This window comes from Pseudorasbora parva, chromosome 9, assembly GCF_024679245.1.
Source record: "Pseudorasbora parva isolate DD20220531a chromosome 9, ASM2467924v1, whole genome shotgun sequence".
In the NCBI taxonomy this organism is placed as follows: domain Eukaryota; kingdom Metazoa; phylum Chordata; class Actinopteri; order Cypriniformes; family Gobionidae; genus Pseudorasbora; species Pseudorasbora parva.
The window spans coordinates 18,755,855-18,778,681 of record NC_090180.1 but is presented as its reverse complement, the minus strand read 5'-3'; the positions used below and the strand labels follow the sequence as shown (position 1 = coordinate 18,778,681).

At 42.6% G+C, this 22,827-nt stretch overlaps 1 protein-coding gene across 1 annotated transcript in view; it reads right to left on the bottom strand.

The window, feature by feature from the left end:
- The window catches only part of nos1apb (nitric oxide synthase 1 (neuronal) adaptor protein b), a 34,850-nt gene that overhangs the window by 5,088 nt on the left and 6,935 nt on the right, over window positions 1-22,827 (bottom strand). The window contains exons 3-8 of the mRNA XM_067454246.1: window positions 15,807-15,899; window positions 15,606-15,664; window positions 14,837-14,945; window positions 10,850-10,928; window positions 9,434-9,537; window positions 6,604-6,747 (exon numbers count right to left, since the gene is read on the bottom strand). Of these exons, the coding sequence (XP_067310347.1) occupies window positions 6,604-6,747; window positions 9,434-9,537; window positions 10,850-10,928; window positions 14,837-14,945; window positions 15,606-15,664; window positions 15,807-15,899 (588 nt within the window). The remainder of the gene's footprint in view (window positions 1-6,603; window positions 6,748-9,433; window positions 9,538-10,849; window positions 10,929-14,836; window positions 14,946-15,605; window positions 15,665-15,806; window positions 15,900-22,827) is intronic.

Genomic DNA, 22,827 nt, shown 5'->3' with positions numbered 1-22,827 from the left:
TTTGAAGCAGCCATACCCCTGGTTGAATGCGCCCGGACAGCCAGTGGAGACGGCTGCCCGGCCGCTTCATAAGCAAGTGAGATGGCCTCGACCACCCACTTGCTCATCCTCTGCTTAGATACTGGGGCCCCTTCTTAGGGGGCCCGAAACAGACAAACAGCTGATCAGTTTTCCTCCACAGGGCAGCTCTGTGGACATAAGTATCTAACGCCCTGACAGGGCACAGCAGATTCAATCTTTCCTGGTCTGACGTCGTGAAAGGAGGAGGACAGAATGCCTGAAGAGTGATGGGGCCCCGTGGGCTCGTAGGAACCTTGGGGACATAACCCGGCCTGGGATGCAGAAATGCTTTCACCATCCCAGGCGCAAACTCTAAACATGAGGGCCCTACAGACAGGGACTGAATATCTCCTATTCTCTTTAGAGATGAAATAGCCAACAAAAATACCGTCTTGAGGGTAAGGAACTTATCCGAAACCTCCTCCAAGGGTTCGAATGGAGGCTCGGACAAGCCCCGTAAAACAATGGCTAAGTCCCATGCTGGGACCCTCGAGTGCATCACAGGCCTCAACCTTAAAGTGCCACGGAGGAAACGTGTAATCAGAGGGTGTCTTCCCAAAGACACTCCACCGAAAGGGACGTGGAAGGCACCCAAGGCCGCCACGTACACCTTTATTGTGGAGGGGGTCAACCCTGCCGAGAACCTTGCCTGCAGAAACTCCAGCACTGTACCAACCGGGCAGTTAACTGGGTCCCACTGGCGTTCTCTGCACCATGCTGAGAAAAGTTTCCATTTCAGAGCGTACAGTTTCTTCGTGGACGGAGCTCTGGAGTGAAGGATGGTCTCTACGACCTCGGCCGAGAGACCTTCCTCTATGAGCCTAGCCCCCTCAGAGGCCAGGCCCACAGTTTCCACATCTCCGGGCGTGGGTGCAGGAATCTCCCGCCCGCCTGAGAGAGTAGATCCCTCCTGGTCGGAATCTCCATCGGAGAGCCTTCCAGGAGAGATATCAGGTCCGAAAACCATACTCGGGTCGGCCAGTACGGAACCACTAGAAGTACCTGGGCCCCGTCCCGGCGTACCCTCTCCAGAACTCCTGGAAGCAGGACAATCGGGGGGAAGGCGTACAGAGGTAGCCTCGGCCACTCCTGTACCATGGCATCCAGCCCCAGCGGGGCTGGATGGGTCAGAGAAAACCACTGCGGGCAGTGGGAATTCTCCGCCGAAGCAAATAGGTCTATTTCCGCTTTCCCATAAACCTTCCATAGGAGCTCCACCACCTCTGGGTGGAGTCTCCATTCCCCGGGCCTCGGCCCCTGTCTCGACAGGCTGTCTGCTTCCTGATTTAGGACCCCGGGGATATATACTGCCCTGATTGACAGCAATTTCCCCTGGGCCCACAGGAGGATCCGATGTGCCAATTTGTCCAAAGGACGGGACCTCAGACCCCCCTGGTGATTTATGTAGGCGACCACCGACGTGTTGTCTGTCCTGACTAACACATGGTGGCCCCTGAGGTCGGGCAGGAACTGTTTCAATGCAAGAAACACTGCGAGCATCTCTAGCCGATTTATGTGCCAGTGCCGCTGATGTTCCTGCCATAGACCCTGGGACGAGCGACCACTCATGGTCGCCCCCCCAGCCCGTGAGAGAGGCGTCTGTCGTTAGCGTTACGCGACGAACATGAGCCCCCAACACGGGACCCTGAGATAAAAACCCCGGGTTTTTCCACATGACCAGAGCACGTAGGCATCGCCGCGTGACTTTGATCGTGCGGAGCGGATTTCCCCTCGGGGAGAACCCCTTCGTTTTGAGCCACCACTGCAGTGGCCTCATGTACAGTAGGCCAAAAGGTATCACGTTGGACGCTGCTGCCATGAGACCTAACAGTTTCTGGAACTGTTTCACAGTGATGGCCCGGCCTAGCTTCTGTTCTCTGACGGCTGCCAGGACCGATGCTATGCGTGTTGGCGATAATTGCGCCCGCATAATTACCGAATCCCAGTTCACACCTAGAAAAGTGGTTCTCTGAGCCGGAGAAAGCACACTCTTCTTGGCGTTCAGCCTCAACCCCAGCTTCGACATGTGGGCGAGAACAGCATCTCGATGCTGAACCGCCATCTGCTCTGTATTCGCTAGAATCAGCCAGTCGTCGATATAGTTCAGTATGCGGATGCCCTGTAGACGCAGCGGCGCCAGAGCTGCATCCACACACTTGGTGAACGTGCGGGGTGACAGTGCTAGACCGAAGGGAAGTACACGATATTGGTATGCCTCTCCCCCGAAGGCAAACCTCAGGAACTTCCTGTGATGTGGAAGGATGGAGACATGAAAATACGCATCTTTGAGGTCTATGGTGACAAACCAATCCTCCGATTTGACCTGCGCTACAATCTGTCTGAGTGTAAGCATCTTGAATTTGAGCTTGGCCACCGAGCGATTCAATAGCCGCAGATCTAATATCGGGCGTAAGCCCCCATCCTTCTTCGGCACGATGAAGTAACGGCTGTAAAAGCCAGACTCCCTGCTGGGAGGGGGAACCCTCTCTATAGCCCATTTTTGCAGGAGTGTCTCTACTTCCTGTGCCATTACCAGAGCCTGCTCCGGGCCCACCTCTGTAGGTAGGACACCGCAGAAAGGAGGTGGCCGACTTCTGAACTGAATGGCGTACCCCTTTTCTATTATCTGCAGGACCCACTGAGATATATTTGATAGACGTTTCCACTCGTCTAGAAAATCTACTAAGGGAACCAGCCTCTCGAGGCTGGCCTCTGGTGTATTTTGAGCAACAAGCACAGTGCCCTGAAGCGGCGGACCGGCAGGGAACGACTGACTTGACTGCTCGGGAGCCCCCCGAAGGGGGAGCGGACCACCCTCGAGTGGCCCGCGGGGACCATCTGCGCCCCGGCATTGCGGCGGGGTTGGCAGCGCGGCCCCCAGAGGGCGCTGCAGGACAACGGGTACCGTAGGCAGATGTAAACACCGTTTCCCTTCGGAGGGGACTACCCTCAGCGTCCTTTTGTTTCCCCTGCCCTCCGAGGAGGGGGCGGACCACCGCGGCCCCTTGAGGGTACCGAAGGAAGACGGGTACCGTATGCTGAGGTAAGCACCGTCTTCCCACGGAGGGGAAACTAAGGGAACCAGCCTCTCGAGGCTGGCCTCTGGTGTAATTTGAGCAGCGAGTGCAGTGCCCTGAAACGGCGAACCGGCAGGGAACACCTGACCTGACTGCTCGCATGCCCTCCGAGGAGGGGGCGGACCACCCTCAGGTGGCCCGCGGAGACCCTCTGCGCCCTGACATTGCGGCGGGGTTAGCAGCGCAGCCCCCTGTGGGCACCGAAGGAAGACGGGTACCGTGTGCTGAGGTAAGCACCGATTTCCTTCGGAGGGGAAATGCCAGGGACGATGCAGCTGAAGGCGAGAGATAGCTCGCAAGCGTCTCTTCGATCTTCGGCATCGCCCCATAACCATAGTGTCTCAGCCCAAATATATTACTATATGCAGATGTACGTGGGCTGAACACTCTATATGATACCGGTTTCCTCCATGACCTAGACACCTCGGTGTGCAGGTCAGGGAAGAATGGCAGGACGTTGATGCTTTGCACGAGAGGGCAGGAATCGCTCATCTAATTTCGTTTTCTCTGATTTCGATGGGATTCAGATATTTCAGCCAGCCAGTCATTCCTTATTTTTATATTTAACCTGGCCACAGCTCTCGTGAGAACCTCAACTCACTAGCGGGTGACTGAAGCGGCGAGTCTTCAGTCGCGATGCTCTCAACGTCCACCTCCTCAGAGCTGGATAGTTGGAGCACCGGTGCCCCGCCCAGGGAGGAAGAGACCGCAGAGCGGGCTTCCAAACCCCGAGACGAGACACTGGACGATACAGGTGAGGGCTGAGATAAGGCTGGGCCCGTCTCAAACCCCTCTGTAAAGTCCATGTGTGAACCCCACGACTGAAGCCACCGCTCTGCCTCGGCAGCAGCGGGACCAGAGCCGCGGGGAACACGAGCCGAGGCACCCTCCTCGAAGAGTGCCCGGCGGGAGCGCAGCGTTCTCAGTGGCATACGCTCACAGTGCTCGCAAGCAGCCCCCTCGAGGGCTGCCTGGGCATGCTGCGCTCCCAAGCAGGCTACACAAAGAGAGTGTGTATCCCCGCTCGTGATGTAGCGTGGGCAGGGATGAACACACCTCTTAAAGCTGCTTTCACTCGCCATTTTACTCTATCTATTTTATTTTCTCTTTGTTTGTTAACATATACTGCAATATTTAACAAAAAGGTGGAAAATCTCTGGATATAGACAGACAAAAACACCAAATAGACAGACAGGTTCACACAGATCGCTTGCTAAAGGCTCAGAAGCTAGTTCCTGTTTGTGTTCGCGGACCTTTTATAGTCTCCGGTTGATGACGTCATCACGTCGGCGACGTCATCACGTCGGCGACGATCGATCTCCCGATGGAATGGTTCTACAGGCGCTTCACGACGCATTAACGCAGAGGCGTTCTCACAGCGTTTCGACGCAGCTCGAGTTCCCCGAAAGGGAACATTCATTCAATCATTCATTCATATATAAAAAAAACCTTTATTTTAGCATCTAAGTCAGCAGTTTTCGTTTGTTTGTATTTTTTCTTATAATTCTGAGTGACAGATGTCACATTTGATTTAGCCTATTTTTCTGTGATATTTGTTTTAGTTACGGTGATGACATAGGCTACAGCCTAGGCTGTAAGAAAAATAAATGATTGCACGGACAATTCCTATCCAGTGTCTCTCTTTCTGTAAGGGAAATTTAAAAGATAGATTCTGGAAACAACATCTAAATTTAGCTGGATCAGTCGGGTCGGGAATAAAATAATTTATAGCGGGTGAGCACGGAGTGAATTTTGCGCGAGCGGAATGGTGCGGTGCGGAATAGCGGGAGCAGGACGAAAAGACAGCGCCGCGCAGATTATATTTTGAAGGCTATTTAAAGAAAGTGTATGGGGGAAAAAAGAAACAGCGAAAAGGGTGATAATGGACTGATTCCTCTTCTTGAGATAATGGTTGAGAAATAAATAGCATTTAAAAATTGGGAAATTTAAGTTTATCTTGCTAGGGAAGGGAACTGGGAACTGTGTGAATGCACTAACGTTGAACGTTTTATTTACTTCAAGCGCTTGCGCTGTTGTGTTCAATAGCACGCTACACTTGAGTTACCGACCGCTACCGTCTTTAACTGGAATCTGATCGAGTGCCGCGGGAATGCGGACCAGTCAAATCCTGTAGTCACCAGTGTGCTATGAATTCTGGGATAGGGAAGGCTGCGAAGTTATGGGAAGGTCCCATCTGCTGTACCCTTCCTTTGCCTGAGAACCGAAGGGCGCATTTTGAAGTCGCTCATGAATTGCGGCAGCCTTCGTCGCACCGCTGTGACGCAAACGCACTTCAAATGCGGCCTTCAGAGCGCTTCAGAGGTGCAGCTTTCACTTTGGGGCAGCCTACGTAGTGCCGCTGTAATCGCACTTCAAATGGGGCCTTCAGAGGGTGCAGCCTTCACATTGGGACAGTCTTCGTAGTGCAGGTATGACGTAATCGCACTTCAAATGCGGCCTTCGAAGTGCGCGCACTTCACTTTGGGACACAGCTATTGTGTCAAACATCAATTTAAAGGAACGGTATGTAAGAAATATATTTAAATGAATCATAAAATGGCCCTGTTATGTCACTAGACATTAAGAAATCATGTTAATTTCAAATACTTCACTGAATACTTCACAAATATCACTGACATCAGTAGTCCAGCCAGGATATTGTTATGTAAAAGTTGTTGTTGCAGCCCTCAACTTATGTTAATGTTTACATGTTGTGATTTGGCCTGAAGCTCCACCCTCCACCTATCGACCAATCACAAAGTCAGTAGTGTCTAGTTAGCACAGCTGCAGCTACAAACGTTCTTGCTGGATCCTGTAGCCGATCTGGCAACCTCGAGTCAGGGGGAGGGGGAGAGGGGAAAGTGATTTCAGTACCAGTTTTGGCCACAATCTTACATACACTTCCTTTAAAGAAATATTAACACAGAGTAATAATCATGAATATTTTAAATGGGACTCTAGTGGACTTGGAAATAAGTCAGAGTCCTAACAGGTTTGAGTACAAGTCAAGACCCAGTCCAAATGGACAGAGTTCATGACGAGACTGAGACCATTAAAATATGTCTCGAGTACAAATCACTGATAGCAGCCAAAAAAGAAAAAGAAAAAAAAAGAAACATGAGAAAAATGCAGAGTCCTCCTTCCAAACATTAATATAGATTATGTGATTTCTACCAAATGACTGAATTTAGAATTTCATGACAGAACTAGGTAAAGATAATTTGTCATACAATACAATACAATACAATACAATAAAATGTCAAAATGAATATCCATGTTTCTTACTTCAGCTGTCTAATAGAATAAAATAGAATAAAACTTGAATAATGTCAATTTAATGGTTATTGGCCAAAATTTATATTATGAAAATGATTTGCTTATTGTATTGGCCAGAATAAGAAAAAAAATAAAAATAATCACTGTCAGTACAGCCAGCATGAGAAAGCCTTTAGACATTTGATGTGACCTGTGCGGAGGCAGCTTGACTCCTCTGCTCCTGTTGCTGTAACTGCCTCTGCAGGAGCTGCACTTGATGGCTCACAGTTCGAGGGCTGGAGAGAGGAGACGCCAGCCTGGATGACTCCATAACCAGCACTGGGGCTTCACACGCCTGCATGGAGAAAGTGCGAGATACATGCCGTTTATTACCTTTAAGCTGACATTTGCTTTGCAGATAAAAACCAATACAGCCAATTAGTACCTAATAATCAACGATGTGTATTAAAGGGATAGATCACCCAAAAATGAAAAATAGCCCATGATTTACTTAGACCTGGATGGCTAATTTTAATTTTTGGGTGAGTTATCCCTTTAACTACAATTATTACTTTGGAATCTATTAGTGCTTTTGAAAGTTAGAATAGTTTAGTTTACTTGTTAAGTGGACCTTTTTCTTTCTACAAATTAAATAAGAGCACCATTGCGCAGCCATGCCATCTTGGATTATGGAACATGTTATGCATGTACAATGCGCTTAATACAGCGACAATCCTTTCTGAAGTGGCCTAGTGTTTCCTATTTAAGATCACAATAGTTTATGGATGACCCTTTTGTGATTTCGAAGCTAAAACCTTTTAATCACCTGCTCAGATGTTGAACCTCTAGGCTAGAGACTCTAAAATAAGATGAAGTCGTCATGAAACTGAAGTTGTGATACTCTGTTCTTGCTCATTGTGATGTATATCTGAGTGTAACGGCTTCAAGAATTAAAATATGTAGGGTGGGACTTGATTTTGCCCATGCGGAATTGATTGGATGGTTGTGGTTTGCTATGAACATGATCAATTTCTATTATTCAAAACAGTTAACTGTTTGTTAGGCTGTATTGACCAGGTCAGCCGGAACCGGAAGCAATTCCCATAACACCTGATGTACTCGTTACATCATAATAAGAATGGCATTTACACTAATGTTGGTCTCTCTGCTTATTTCGAGGTTTACTGCAGTCAGCCATATCCGGGTCGTTTCAAAATCGGATGGTGTACCTACGCCTGGAATTTAAGAACAACGCATCCCTGAAATGTCTGCAAAGAGCGTGTTATCCCCTCCCCTCACATGCCGCATTGGCACGACATTCACAATAAACATTCAAACAACTTCAATCTTTTAAATAATCTTATGAATAACTATTTATCTAATATGACTTCTGACCTGTAAAGTTGGCTGAAACATAATCATACTGTGGCAAGGGGGGCGTGGTTCAGCGAGGTCTGCAGCGGGAGAGAGAGCCGCGGGACGAGCGGTAAGTGAGTGGGTTGGACGCAGATTAATAACACCTGTCTCTTCTTCCAGTAACGAGCGCGGAGAGGGTATAAAACCTGGATGGAACTGGAGACCAGGGAGAGAGAGAGATCGGACGGTTGATGCAAAACCCCCACAGAGACTGAGTAACCGGAAGCCGGAAGTGCCGACCCGGAAGTGATCGTGTGTTTATGTGAATCCACACCGCAGTGTGTGTTATTGAAAGTTTTGAGTTATAATAAAGAAGCATCAACCGTCCAGCCGACCCCCGTGTCCTCTTCCTTCCTCATACTATCGAACTTTGTTACACATACACTGTCTGTTCATCGGCCAGGAGGGAACTGGCACCTCGACTGAGCTTGGTTTCTCTCAAGGTTTTTTTCTCCATTCTGGCCCTGAACGAGTTTTGGTTTCTTGCCACTGTCACCTTTGGCTTTTGGCTTGCTCAGTTGGGGACACTTAAATTTCAACTATATTACCGATCTGCCCGCATTGACATTATATGATGATTTAAATTAGCTGAATAACATCACCGTTTTCACCAGGGCGGCTGTACAGCCGAATCAAATTCAGTTGCATTATTTTTCTGTTAACACTGTGAAGCTGCTTTGAAACAATTGGACTTGTAAAAAGCACTAAATAAATAAATAAAGGTGACTTGACTTGACTATTGCTGTGATGTTACAGGTTGCCTCGAACTTGCCCTTGTAAACAAATAAAGTTGAGCAAAGATAAATCATTTATAATAAATAACACAATATTCCATAAAAAAGAGAATTTACCATGAAACTTAGGCCTAAAGGAACTTTAAACAAATGAAAAACACTGGTCTGTTATGTTTGCTCTTATGTGTAAGTGAAAAAAGATCAGCAGATAACAGAGCAGACCCAGAACACACAGCTTCTGCTGTATCAAAGTCATTTTTGCAATCCATTACAAGTACATGAAAGCTTTAACCTCTGTGAATGCGCAGTTAAAACTCCCCAGTGATCTAATATGTGTGTCAGCATGGACAGCTTTCATATCTTATTCATTAAAACCAAAATTCTAGAAGTGTCTAAAATGTATAATTCATACACTAGCCCAATCATAGCTGGAAAAAGTTAATAAACATGATTTATTTGAAACTACCATAAATGTATCTAAAATTCACTTTTAAGGAACTAAAAGGATTTTGACTAAGTGTTATAAGATGTCAAAGAATATTTGAACTAAACTTTAGACAACTGGCTATTAATTATCCATCTTTTAGCCCTAATTTTGATCATGGCCCAATTTCTGCCCTAAAAACCATGTGGGATGAGCAAACCGTAGCATCTATAAATAACAGACAACAGGCAAAACTTGAGCTATTTTTAAAAAGAGAACACCTCAGACACCTTATTTCTTCTAAAAACAAGGTTTTCTGTTGGTAAACATTATTGAGTCAATGTGAAAAAGATTGATGAGAAAAGAATTAAGACAATTGAACCCCTTTTTGACATTTTAAGATTCTGATGGTTAAGGGAACTTCACCAAACTGCATATCAACCTTATAGTCCAACAGAGGACTTTACCTTGTCATCTTTCTCCGGGCCAGCGTTGCCTGATTTCTCAGTGGTGCTTTCAGTAACTGGATTGTCATCTTTGCTTCTCTCCTCCTCTCCTTTTACAAGCCATGCTGCCAATTCAGATTAATTCAGACAGTTTTTCAAGTAGAGATTGAGTCTGTATCTATTGCACATAACAATATTGGTTATTTATTTATGTTAACAACTTATTTTAATCTATGTCAAAGACATACTTATGACCAGAAATGTATGTATTGTTTATATATATATATATATATATATATATATACACACACACACACACACACACACACACACACACACACACACACACACACACACACACACACACACACACACACACACACCACTTGGTATCTGGCACAAAGATGTTAGCAGCCGATCCTTTAAGTCCTGTAAGTTGCGAGGTGGGGCCTCCATGGATCAGACAGATGCTCGATTAGATTGAGATCTCTGGAATTTGGAGGCCATGTCAACACTTCAAACTTCTTGTTGTGCTCCTCAAACCATTCCTAAATAATTTTTGCTTTGTGGCAGGGCGCATTATCCTGCTGAAAGAGGGCACAGCCACCAAGGAATACATGGATGGCAGGACCCAAGGTTTCCCAGCAACACATTGCCTAAAGCTTCAGCCTGCCTCTGCCGGCTTGTCTTCTTCCCATAGTGCATCCTGGGGCCATGTGTTCCCCAGGTAAGCCACGCACATGCATCCGGATATCTACGTGTTGTAAAAGAAAACGTTGCCACTTTCAGCGATGGACAGGGGTCAGCATGGGCAACCTGACTGGTTTGCGGCTATGCATCCCCATACGCAAAAACTGTGATGCACTGTGAATTCTAAAACATTTCTATCAGAACCAGCATTAACTTCTTGAGCAATTTGAGCTACAGTAGCTCGCCTATTTGTTCGGACCACACTGTTCCTTCCTTAGACCACTTTTGATAGATACTGACCAATGTAGATCGGGAACACCCCACAAGAGCTACAGTTTTGGAGATGCTCTCAAAGAATCAACCTGCCTCTGCCGGCTTGTCTTCTTCCCATAGTGCATCCTGGGGCCATGTGTTCCCCAGGTAAGCCACGCACATGCATCCGGACACCCAGTCGTCTAGCCATCACAATCGGGCTCCTGTAAAACTCGCTCAAATCCTTGCGCTTGCCCATTTTTCCTGTTGCTAACACATCAACTTTGAGGACAAAATTTTCACTTTCTGGCTAATATATCCCGCCCACTAACATGTGGTGTGAAGAAGGAATAATGAAGAGTTATTGACTTGGTCATATACCTGATCGGACACACACACACACACACACACACACACACACACACACACACACACACACACACACACACACACACACACACACACACACACACACACATGTAATTGTCTTCTCACCGTCAGCATTGTCTAGACTCTGTTTATGGCACACCTCAAACGCCTGACCCACGGTCCGTACTATCCTCATGGCTTGGCTCTGAGACACAGACAGTAGATCTTTAAGCAACCAAGGTTTATTGAACCTGTCAAGCATGCTTTGACACATGCAGGTAAACATCTGTGGATTTTTGTTTGATATGGGACAAAAAAAGCTGTACTGGGTGAGACTACCCAGTAGAAGAATTAATTCACCTTTGAGAAGGAAAGAGGGATTTATAGTGAATGACAGATAAAAAAGAGAAGGAGTGGGTGAGAGGAGGAGAACATTACATCCATAAGTCAATTGCACATTATAGTGGAGCTGTCAAAGTGATGGATTAGTTCATTTTAGATGGACCCTGGTGCTCTAAAAAAAAATCCAAGCCAAAGTGACTCATATTAAGCAGGTTATGCCAACATCAGTTTGTTTTCTGGAGGAAACGGCTAACTGTTGGTGGTTAAAAATATCCCATTAGACAATTTTTTTTGCAACATAATTATTAAGAATAGTCTGTAAAATTACAATAAGGTTTCATTAGTTAAATACTTTAGTTAGTGCTGAACCAACATAATTCATGGCAGACCACACATTTTTTCCCCAAATATAAGCAATAGGTTAACCAGAATGTTTTCTTTTAAACTGTTATTTTTAAACAACAAGAATCATTATATACACACTCACCTAAAGGATTATTAGGAACACCTGTTAAATTTTTCATTAATGCAATTATCCAATCAACCAATCACATGGCAGTTGCTTCAATGCATTTAGGGGTGTAGTCCTGGTCAAGACAATCTCCTGAACTCCAAACTGAATGTCTGAATGGGAAAGAAAGGTGATTTAAGCAATTTTGAGCGTGGCATGGTTGTTGGTGCCAGACGGGGCGGTCTGAGTATTTCACAATCCGCTCAGTTACTGGGATTTTCACGCACAACCATATCTAGGGTTTACAAAGAATGGTGTGAAAAGGGAAAAATATCCAGTATGCGGCAGTCCTGTGGGCGAAAATGCCTTGTTGATGCTAGAGGTCAGAGGAGAATGGGGCGACTGATTCAAGCTGATTGAAGAGCAACTTTGACTGAAATAACCACTCATTACAACCGAGGTATGCAGCAAAGCATTTGTGAAGCCACAACATGCACAACCTTGAGGCGGATGGGCTACAACAGCAGAAGACCCCACCGGGTACCACTCATCTCCACTACAAATAGGAAAAAGATGCTACAATTTGCACAAGCTCACCAAAATTGGACAGTTGAAGACTTGAAAAATGTTGCCTGTTCTGATGAGTCTCAATTTCTGTTGAGACATTCAGATGGTAGAGTCAGAATTTGGCGTAAACAGAATGAAAGCATAGATCCATCATGCCTTGTTACCACTGTGCAGGCTGGTGGTGGTGGTGTAATGGTGTTGGGGGATGTTTTCTTGGCACACTTTAGGCCCTTTAGTGCCAATTGGGCATCGTTTAAATGCCACGGCCTACCTGAGCATTGTTTCTGACTATGTCCATCCCTTTATGACCACCATGTACCCATCCTTTGAGGGCTACTTCCATCAGATTAATGCACCATGTCACAATGCTTGAATAATTTTAAATTGGTTTCCTGAACATGACAATGAGTTCACTGTACTAAAATGGCCCCCACAGTCACCAGATCTTAACCCAATAGAGCATTTTTGGGATGTGGTGGAACGGGAGCTTCGTGCCCTGGATGTGCATCCCAAAAATCTCTGTCAACTGCTAGATGCGATCCTATCAATATGGGCCAACATTTCTAAAGAATGCTTTCAGCACCTTTTTGAATCAATGCCACGTAGAATTAAGGCAGTTCTGAAGGTGAAAGGGGGTCAAACACAGTATTAGTATGGTGTTCCTAATAATCCTTTAGGTGAGTGTGTATATTTTATATATATATATATATATATATATATATATATATATATATATATATATATATATATATATATATATATATATATATATATATATATATATATATATATATATACTAGATAGCGTAATCTTAATGTTGGTTTTTGTTTTGCTTGAATATCGGATATTTAATATAAAAATTTGTATTAAATACTGTATTGGTTAAATACAGGAACTTAAAAAATAGGCAACACAACACACGTCATCCTTGTCCTATAGTGAACCCAATCTCGTGTCACATTTTGTCTTGTGAGCAATGTGTCTTGTCACAGCCCTACTGTTAACCAATCTACCCTGCCTTAATGTGTGTTTGCCTGTTGTTTTCGACTACTCTCTTTCCGTGTGGATTGTATTAGTTTGCCTGGTCGGACTGAACTTTGTGTACTGAACCCATGCCTGTTTCTTATACTATATTTTCACTATTACTTATTCATTCTTCCCAATGCTGGGCTCAGCCCTGTAATTGTTGCTTGCAGCTTTTTTTAAATTACATTTGTCAGCCAGCTAGACAGCATTAACAATTCTGTTGATTTGTCATTTAGATAATATTGACATAAAGATAATTAAACAGAAATGTACATAAAGAAATTACCCCTTGTTCATCTTTATCGACATTTTTGTCTTTTCAGTTTTATTTTTTTGATCATTTGATCATATTTTGATCATGCTAACATACATTTGCACTAGCACAGGTGTGTATTTTTTTTCATGCCTATTTTACTTTAATACAGTTTATAAACAAAAATGTCCCCATCTAAACCAATTTTCATTTTAAATCCTAGTGCCATTTAACTATAAAATTATTCAATCTTTGTTAATATGCGATCATTCTTTTAGCAAGGCTTCAAAATTAATGTTTCAATATAACACTGATATTTTCTCAGTTTGGCCTTAACTGTCACCGTCCCGTATACGGGACGCCTACGTTAACTTCACTATATTTCACTTAAATCCTAATGTAATCATGACAAACTATATATTGTTGGAAAGGTCTAACCCTCCTGAAGAGATATGTGTCCATTGTTTTATGATAAATATTACATTATGACAGTAAAATAGTAATTTATGACGAGAGTGCCTCTCCAAAAATAAATCTACATCATAACAGCAGTTGTAACCTTATATATTATCTATAACCTAATAATTAATATACAATAATATTCATAAATACTTTTCATAAACTTAAACTTAAACCTCTATAACTGCTTTTTATTTTTTATTTACTTAAACAAATGCTTTACCAAGGGTATTCTTTAAAATAAGACCAAACTTAAGTTTGTGGTCCCAAGATTAAATTTATGATTTTTTTTTTGACATGGACATTTTTGTCCTCTTTAGACCTGTGTTTAACATTTTTTAATTGATGCACAAGGGTTAAGTAAAAAAAAAAAAAAAAGGACAATATGAATTAATGTAACATTTTTTTAGTGGCAAGATAGCACTGACCCAAACGGGTTGGTTCCATCAGCTGACTCATAACTCTCTCACATTAGTCCGGGACAAGCAGCTCATTCTTATCATTGATACCGGTTTCTTTTACAGACAGATGATTTCCATAAAGTCAAACACAATCTACCAAGAGCAGCACAAATTAGAGTTTGGTTTTAGGCATACAATGAATAATGCAAATACCAGTAAATTGATGAGCGCAAACTTTAGTAAATCACCTTGCATGATTAATTTAAATGCTCTCCTCCCATCCATTTTGCATCCGAAAAGGAATTCCTACAAATGCATATGCAATAAAGTCAGCCGCAAAAATAACCCTGTCCACGCCTTTTCAGAGCTATTTTCTTCACCGTGTCTTTAGTATATCCTGACATTAGTTTTTTAATGCTAAAAGATGTTTGTGCTGGTGCAAGCTGTTAGTAAATCTGGCCCTAAATCATCTGATGAATAAAGTGACCGCTAAATAATTGATGACCTGCAGAATTGATCTACCGTTGAGATGTCCCATTTTGCCGTTTTTATTCCTAAACAACCAATCAATTTTATTAACATATTTTTTGCCAAATGTAATATTATTCTTTACCTTTCTCTTGGATTTGAAGACATTGCATCGGAATACATTGCTTTTCTTGTCTCTTGCTATATAACTGAAAATCTTCAGGTCCTGTGAGTCATGTGAGACATAAAATATTCTGAAAAGGAAAAAAAAAAGACTAATGAGCTTCAGCAATTGACCTTAAAACTGTCTCTTTGCCATTGCAAAAACAAGGCCAACATGCTTTTCCCTGACTTGGTCTATCATGTCATGTCATAATACATGTCCTCAATACATTTTGAAATAACAACAGGTTTTGGAAATACAACAGAAAATGGTACATTATATTAGTTTCCTTTCAGTCATTCACGTTCAACATACATCAGAAGTGAACCGATGAATTGCCATATCCCAATTCATCAGTTCACTTCTGACATGTCTCCTTTCCCTCCTTCAGGAAACGAGGGTTACATGCATAACCGAGACGTTTCAAGCTAAAGCTCAAGAAATTGATACATTTTAGAATGGTGTTGGGATTGACTGATATTGTTTAAATACAATAAAACTAAATTGGATTGACACTAGTCAACCCTAATGATAATAATCTGCTTATGCGCACTGGAGACTGGATGTTGCTATGGGGATTTCGAAGACATTCTGCTTTTTTTTTTTTGCAGCTCATGGAGCCAAATGATTTTGATGTGACGTGTGTGCACAATGATAAAGGTCATCAAACCCCCACAGGCCATGTCCCTCCAGTCATGATGAGCAAAATGAGTACTCGACTCTCAATGGAAATAAAATGTGGTAAAATTACCTGAAAATGGGGTCTTGGGCCAGTGTCATTTGGCTTTCATCCCAGCTATAGTCATATTTCTAACACAAATTATTTAGCACATTTTTAGTCAAGAAATATATTCATCATTTGTCATAATTGTTTGTATATATGTAATTATTTGTACAATGTATACAAGATCAGAATGTATATTTAAAATGAAATTATGAGAGAAACACTCACCTTTTTCTTTTTCCGCAAAACTACCTTGACACCATCCACAGATACAATAAGATTGACTTTCTTCTTCTTTATGTTCTTAATTTTAAACTCGTACTGCAAATGATACATACAAATAATGAATTACTAAATTATTGAAACCTTAATCATTCTATACACTTTATCATGCTAACATCATGTTATGTGTCATTTAAAAAAAAAAAAAAAATCAAAGCAAGGAATGCAAGAAGTGCTGCACAGGGTGTAAAATCTCGGTGCTCTTTGGTTGTGTGGGATAATTAAGATCAGAAGCAAAGGTAGTCCAAGGCACTCGATCGGTGTGTTAAAAAAGTTAAAAAGCCTTTATTTTTTTATGGCTTAAACATTTCAAAAACAAAAATTGGTGATAGGTACACCTACGTGTTGTGGCTTTACATGCCTTCGTCAGGGTATATGTGTTTTTTTTTTTTTTTTTTGAAAAACAAAGATTCTATATGTTATTTATATTTATGTAACAAAAAATTCTGTTACGTTTGGGTCACATTTCATAATATGTAGGGTACAATGGGGCTAAAGGCACACCTTAAGAAAAATTTGCTTTTCACTACTCCCATAGTGTAGGATTGCAGAAAAATATATATGCTGTATTAAACATTGATGGAGCCACAGGTTTTGTGTGAAAATAAAACGTAAAAGTGGTTTATTGTGTAAAGAAATCGTAGAAATAAGGTGGCAAGGTGGGTTTTTTACCACACCCACAGGGTAAAAGGCTCACAAGCATAGGGCAAAAGGCACAGTACTGATACAAATAAATTTGTTAAAATAATGTTTTGATTAATGTATAAGTTAATACATGTTTAAATAAATTACTTTAGCAAAGTTTGTACTATTTTCTGTTCATTTTGAGAAATAAAATAAGTAATTTTTGTTCAATAAATACGGTCATTAAAATATGTTCATCTAAAAATACATCATAAAAAATAAAAAATACAGAAGCACAATTATTTTAAAAAGTAAAGACTCTGAAAGCACTGAAATAATATGATCCCATAATAATTTAATATAGATTTACAGTAGTAACAATACTACAATTATATCAGTCCTCATTCAAAAGACCAGTCATCACAACACATTACATAATCTCCCTGGCCATCACTTGCACACTGTACTCAACTCCTGTTTGCCATCAACCTCATCAGTTTCCCTATAAGCAAGCAACAAAAATACTCATTCATTGTCTCATTGCTACTAGGACTGCTACACCGTCATTTCATGAAAAATATTTGCCAACATTGTTCCACAAGCAAGGACTTACCCTACTTCTCAGCTTGGAAACCTACCTATTAATAGGAGTGGGAACTGCCAGAGGCCCCACAATACGATATTATGATGATATTTAAGCCTCGAAATTATTGTGATTTTTTTAAAAAAAATCATATGCTGAGTATTGTAATAACATATTATTTTGGCCATTATAAATGGCCGTGAGCATTTTACTTTCGCTTTAGAATTAGAGCTATAGGGACAACTAATGGTGGGTTTGTTGTTATTCTTAATGAGTAACATTGTTCTTGTCATTCAGCTCCTCACTCTTGTGATGAATGAAATCTGACTCCTGCTGCTGGTCTGTGCTGCGACTCTCGTTTGACTCACGCTGCATGTTAAGTCTTTAATTGTACTGTCTGTTCTCATAACTTTGCTCTCATAACTTGGCCACCTCCATTCAGAAATGAGCTTAGTGATGGACCCACTGCAGTTTGCCTACCGGCCTGGGATCAAAGTTGAGAATGCTGTGATCTTCTATTACACCGTGCTCTTACTCACCTGGAGAAGCCCGGCAGCACTGTGAGGATTCTATTTTTTGACTTCTCCAGCACATTCAACACCATTCAGCCAGTACTTTTGAGCTAGGGACAAGCTAGTGCAGACTGGTGTGGATTTGCATCTGGCTGACAAACCGGACTGTGTGTCTGATCCCGTGACCTGCAGTGTTGGTGTCTCTCAGGGCACGGTGCTCGCACCCTTCCTCTTCACCCTCTACACTGCAGATTTCCGACATAACACTGATGGCTGTGTCCTGCTTAAGTTCTCTGACGACTCTGCCGTCGTTGGCTTGATCAGCAATGACAACGATACGGAGTATAGAGGACTGACGCAGGACTTCGTGGACTGGAGCCGGCCAAACCAGCTCCTTATCAACGCAGGGAAGACCAAGGAGATGGTGGTGGATTTTCGCAGACACCAGTCTGCTCCCTCACTGGTGAACATCTAGGGAATGGACATTGAGAGAGTGGACTCTTAAGTACCTGGGTGTTCACCTGAACCATAAACTGAACTGGAAACTCAACACAAATGCATTATACAGGAAGGGTTTGAGGAGACTGAGGTCTTTTGGAGTGCAGGGGGCATGCCTGAAAACTTTCTAAGACTCTGTGGTGTCATCAGCCTTCCTGTATGGTGTGGTCTGCTGGAGTAGCAGTATCACTGAGAGGGAGAGGAGGATGCTCGAAAAGATAGGAAGGAAGTCCAGCTCTGTTCTAGGTTGTCCTCTGGACTCAGTGCGGGAGGTGGGTTACAGAAGGGTCCTAGCAAAACGGTCCATGCTGGACCATGAGTCACACCCCATGCAGGATACACTGTCAGCTTTGGAGAGTAGTTTCAGTGACAGACTGCTCCACCCTCGGTGTGTGAAGGAAAGATTCCGCAGGTCTTTTCTTCCTTCTGCAGTCAGACTATACAGTGATCATTGCTAACATAAAACTCCTTTTACTGTGCAATGTTTTATATGTTTATATAAGCAATGTGCTTCTTCACTGAGCAATACTTGAAACGTGCAATACCTGTTAGCATAATTGAGTTAATCTTAGGTTTTTCTATGTTTTTAGTGTGTGTGATACTGCTATTTTTTACCTACTCCTGTATCCCTGCTGTTGCAAAATGCAATTTCCCCTTTGCAGGACAAATAAAGGCTTAACTACTATAACTGAACTAAATGAATTTTTACTACTATAAAAAAAATCTAAACTGTGCGGATGCCACAATAGGCAAAAACAAAAGAACAATTATTCATCCAGCTAAATGTTATAATTTTCTATGAATTACTTACTTACCTATTGGAACCTCAGCTGCTTTGACCTGCTTGTAAATAAAGTAATTAATGTCACCTTCATGTCCTCCTCTTCTGTTATTGTGACGAAAATCTAGACCCGACAACAACCATGGACATCCATTCCTCTGACCTTGCACACTCTCTTTTGCTCCACTCTCTTTTTCAAGATGGCTGTCCATTTGAAGAATATGTTGAGTTATTTCTTGATCTTTCCAATATGGTACCATGAAGTGAGGATAACTTGTAGACAATCTTCTGGAGCGGATTGGACAATGATCTTTATCAACAGATCGTGACGTGAGCTACCACCTGTTCTCTGGAGCGCTATCTTGATTATGCACTGTGGCTAAGTGGTTTGTCTTTCACTGTTGGTGAGGTTACCGTCTGCTCTGTGGAAAAAAACTGTAAGCCACTCCTGTCTCTTGGTTGAACTTGTTCGTACATGCATTTACCTTCACGATTTCTCTCAGAATGATAATCATGTTAGTAAGTACTCTGTGTATCCTTAAATTCTTTTTTTTTTTACAACAAAAAAAGTTTCTCCGGAAAAAAATGGCATTTGGGGGATAAAATGTGCGTTATTTTGGCAAGGTTGTCTGCCAAAATTTGCCTTCCTGGGTCTACATAATCACATAATTGAGGCCATTTTAACCCGCAGACATGGAAAACAACCCTATGGAAAACCGCAGACTTGGCAAAACAGTGCAGTTGAGTCTGATTGGTTGTAGGTCTATCCAATTAAGGTCTTTCCTGGCAGTGTTGCCAACTATTTTCCAAGGAATGTCGCTAAAGCCTGCCCAAAAAGTCGCTAAATGTCGCTAGATGATGTCATGTGTCAATTAGCAAATTTGTGACGTCACTACATCGTCCTTGCGCTCTGCCTGCCGGATGTGTTTTCTCTCCTAAACTGTGCTCATTTGCTCTATTTTAAAATAATATAATACAGCAGACTGTCCAATAAATATGTTTTAATTTCCTATACCTTTTTGTCATACATTTGAAGGAGTATGATATAGTGAATTACAATTTTTTTATATGAGAAAAATCTGAATTATGAAACTGAATGAACTAAAGCTCTGTGATAGTAAGTAATATAAGTGATAAGCACGAGAAAAATGGAACTCAAAACGGTTCAAACTAATTTCTTTAAAAATAAAAACAAAGGAAGCAGATAACGTTAAGTGAGAAATCCATGGCAACCCTGTGCGCTCATGTGTAGCTTGCTCAATCACGTCTGTCAGCTACTGTGTACGCTCACCGGCATGCGCTGCAGCTCCTTTCAGCTATTCACTGAACAGGGTAAGCGCCGAGAGAGGTGTGACAGCAGGGAGAAAACAATACCTCGCGCTCGCAGCACAGTACTGGCAACATTTGTAGAGTAGCTGACGTCACTAAAAAAGTCACTAAATATAACGAGAAAGTTGCTAAGTTGGCAACACTGTTTCCTGGTTCAGTTGAAACACACCCCATAATTACAGCCCAATGGAGCAGTATCAGAATTATATTCTGACTAGAATTGAGTATGACGATGTCAAATCTGTTGCAAAGGAATACTTTCCCCATAGTAGCTCCTGAAAGTTAAGTTTCAAAGAATGTAGTTACTGTGATTTTCTGAGTCTGTCCCAGTGACGCCTTCTTCAGAGTCAACAATATCCATCAAGACCATTCCAGCCCCAGTGTTCTGTTATGAGCCTGTTCCAGCCCCAGATTCCAGTCACAAGCCTGCACTGGCCCTAGGGTCCAGTTACAATCCTGTTCCAGCTCTGAAGTTCAGTTATAAGTCTATTCCAGTTCCAGAATTTGCTTCCACACATAAAACCACAGTGCTCCTTTTCACCTCTGCCCAAAGAAGGTGGGATAGGAAGAAAAACAGTCCACTTCAGGCCCTACCACTGACCACAGCCCAGTGTCTGCTTCAGCTCCTGAACAGAGCTCAGTGTTGGCTCCAGCCCCTGACCATTGTCTAATAACCCTGAACACAATATAGAGATAGCTCCAGTCCCTAAATTGAATCCCATTCCAGAGTTCAGTCACGAGTCCACTCTAGCCTTTAAATTCAGTAATGAGTCTGCTACAGCTTCAGAGTTTTGTATTGAGCAAAAGCTGTGTTCCGGTCACAGAGTCTGCAGAGCCCACTCTAACCCCTGAATCTACATTTGAGCCCACTCTAATCCCTGAATCTGCAGAGCCTGCTAGTACTTATAAAATAACTCTAAATGTTTGCCCTTTAAGTTGTTCCAGTTTTTCCAAATGGGACCACGAAGGTAATTTCCTAGTTTTCTGTCTATCTACGTAGATGCGACCACGGAGGTTGTTCCCGAGTTCCCTGTTTTTCCAGATATGACCAAGAGATTCATTCCCAAATTTCCTGTTTGCCCAGATGTAGCCATGGAGGCTAAACTACATTAATTTCTCATGGCCACAGAGGTTGTTTCCAAGTTTCTTGTCAGCCTTAATTCAACCATGAGATGGTCCTTGAATTTCCTGTATGCCCTGAAGCGACCATGAAGGTTAACTCCAAATTTTCTGTCTGTACCAACTGTACCAAAACATAGAGATCGTTTTAGAACTGCCTGCCTTCCAGAACATGACCATGGAAGTTGGACCCAAGTTTTCTGTATCTCCCAACATTACCGCAGATGTTGCTACTGCACTGCCTGTTTGCCTTGACAGGACCACAGAAGTCCTTTATAAACTTATTGTCAGCCCTGAGATGACCACAGAGATGAACCAGAAGCCTCATTATGATCATTGCTAACCTCTCAAGGACATCCTGGGATTTTTAACGACCACAGAGAGTCAGGACCTCGGTTTAACGTCTCATCCGAAGGATGGTGCTCTTTGTCAGTATATAGTGTCCCCATCACTATACTGGGGTGCTAGCTTTTTGAGCTACTGGCGCCTCCATGGCTCCCTGTATCACCAGTGTCCCCCTGGAGGCTACCCATCCTGCCAGCATCACCCTGATCACCTACCCAATGACCATCCTGTCCCGCACCAGGGTTCTGTTAGGCGTGAGTTCAAGTATTCTGGAAGGGACATGTACTGTCACCATCCTCATTCACCAGACCAGTCATCACAACACAATAAAAATGTCATAGTCCTCCTTGGCCATCACCTTTACACTGAGCTCAATCTTCACACCTGTTTTCCATCAACCTCATCCACCCTATATAAGCAAGCACCAAACACCCATTCATTGTGTGGTCTCATTACTACTAGGACTGCGACATCATCTTTTCATAAGAACTGTTTACCAATGTTGTTCTACAAGTAAAGACTTGCCCAAATACTCACCTTGGATACCTACCTATTACATGTCTGTCTTCGGTCCCCATCTTCAGTGTGTTTGTCTGCCATTTCAGCCAACACCTGCAAAACAGTAGAATAGTTATATATCCAACTAAATGTTATAATTTTCTATGAATTATTTACTTACCTGCTGGAACCATAGACCATAAAAAAATATGGACGTAGCGAACTTTATTCTCTTCCGCTGAAAAAAAGTGAAGCCGCCGTAGGTCCGAATTTAGCGCTTTGGGACGAGCAGTACTGACTTTGAGACCAGAGTCTGTGCAGTAGAGAGCAGGAAGTAGAGTTGCGATATCAAAAGCCCACCCACACTCTCGCAGATGCAGAACAATTCATTATATTGGTGTGAAATAAACAGTTATGGAACAGTCCGATCTCCTCCCGAAAATCCTGAAAAAATCTGTGGGTGCCTCACCTTCACTAAGAGAAGCTGTGAATCTCAGCTGTCAATCATGACATCACACCCCCGGTTTTATATCATCAAATAACTAACCAAAACCAAACTTATTTAAAAAATAAACACTTGAAATTGATAATCAGCATGTTAAAAACATCCAACAATTACAGAAACCAACTTTGGGAAAAAAACTATTTGAAGTGTAATGTGATTGTTTAGATTGTCTC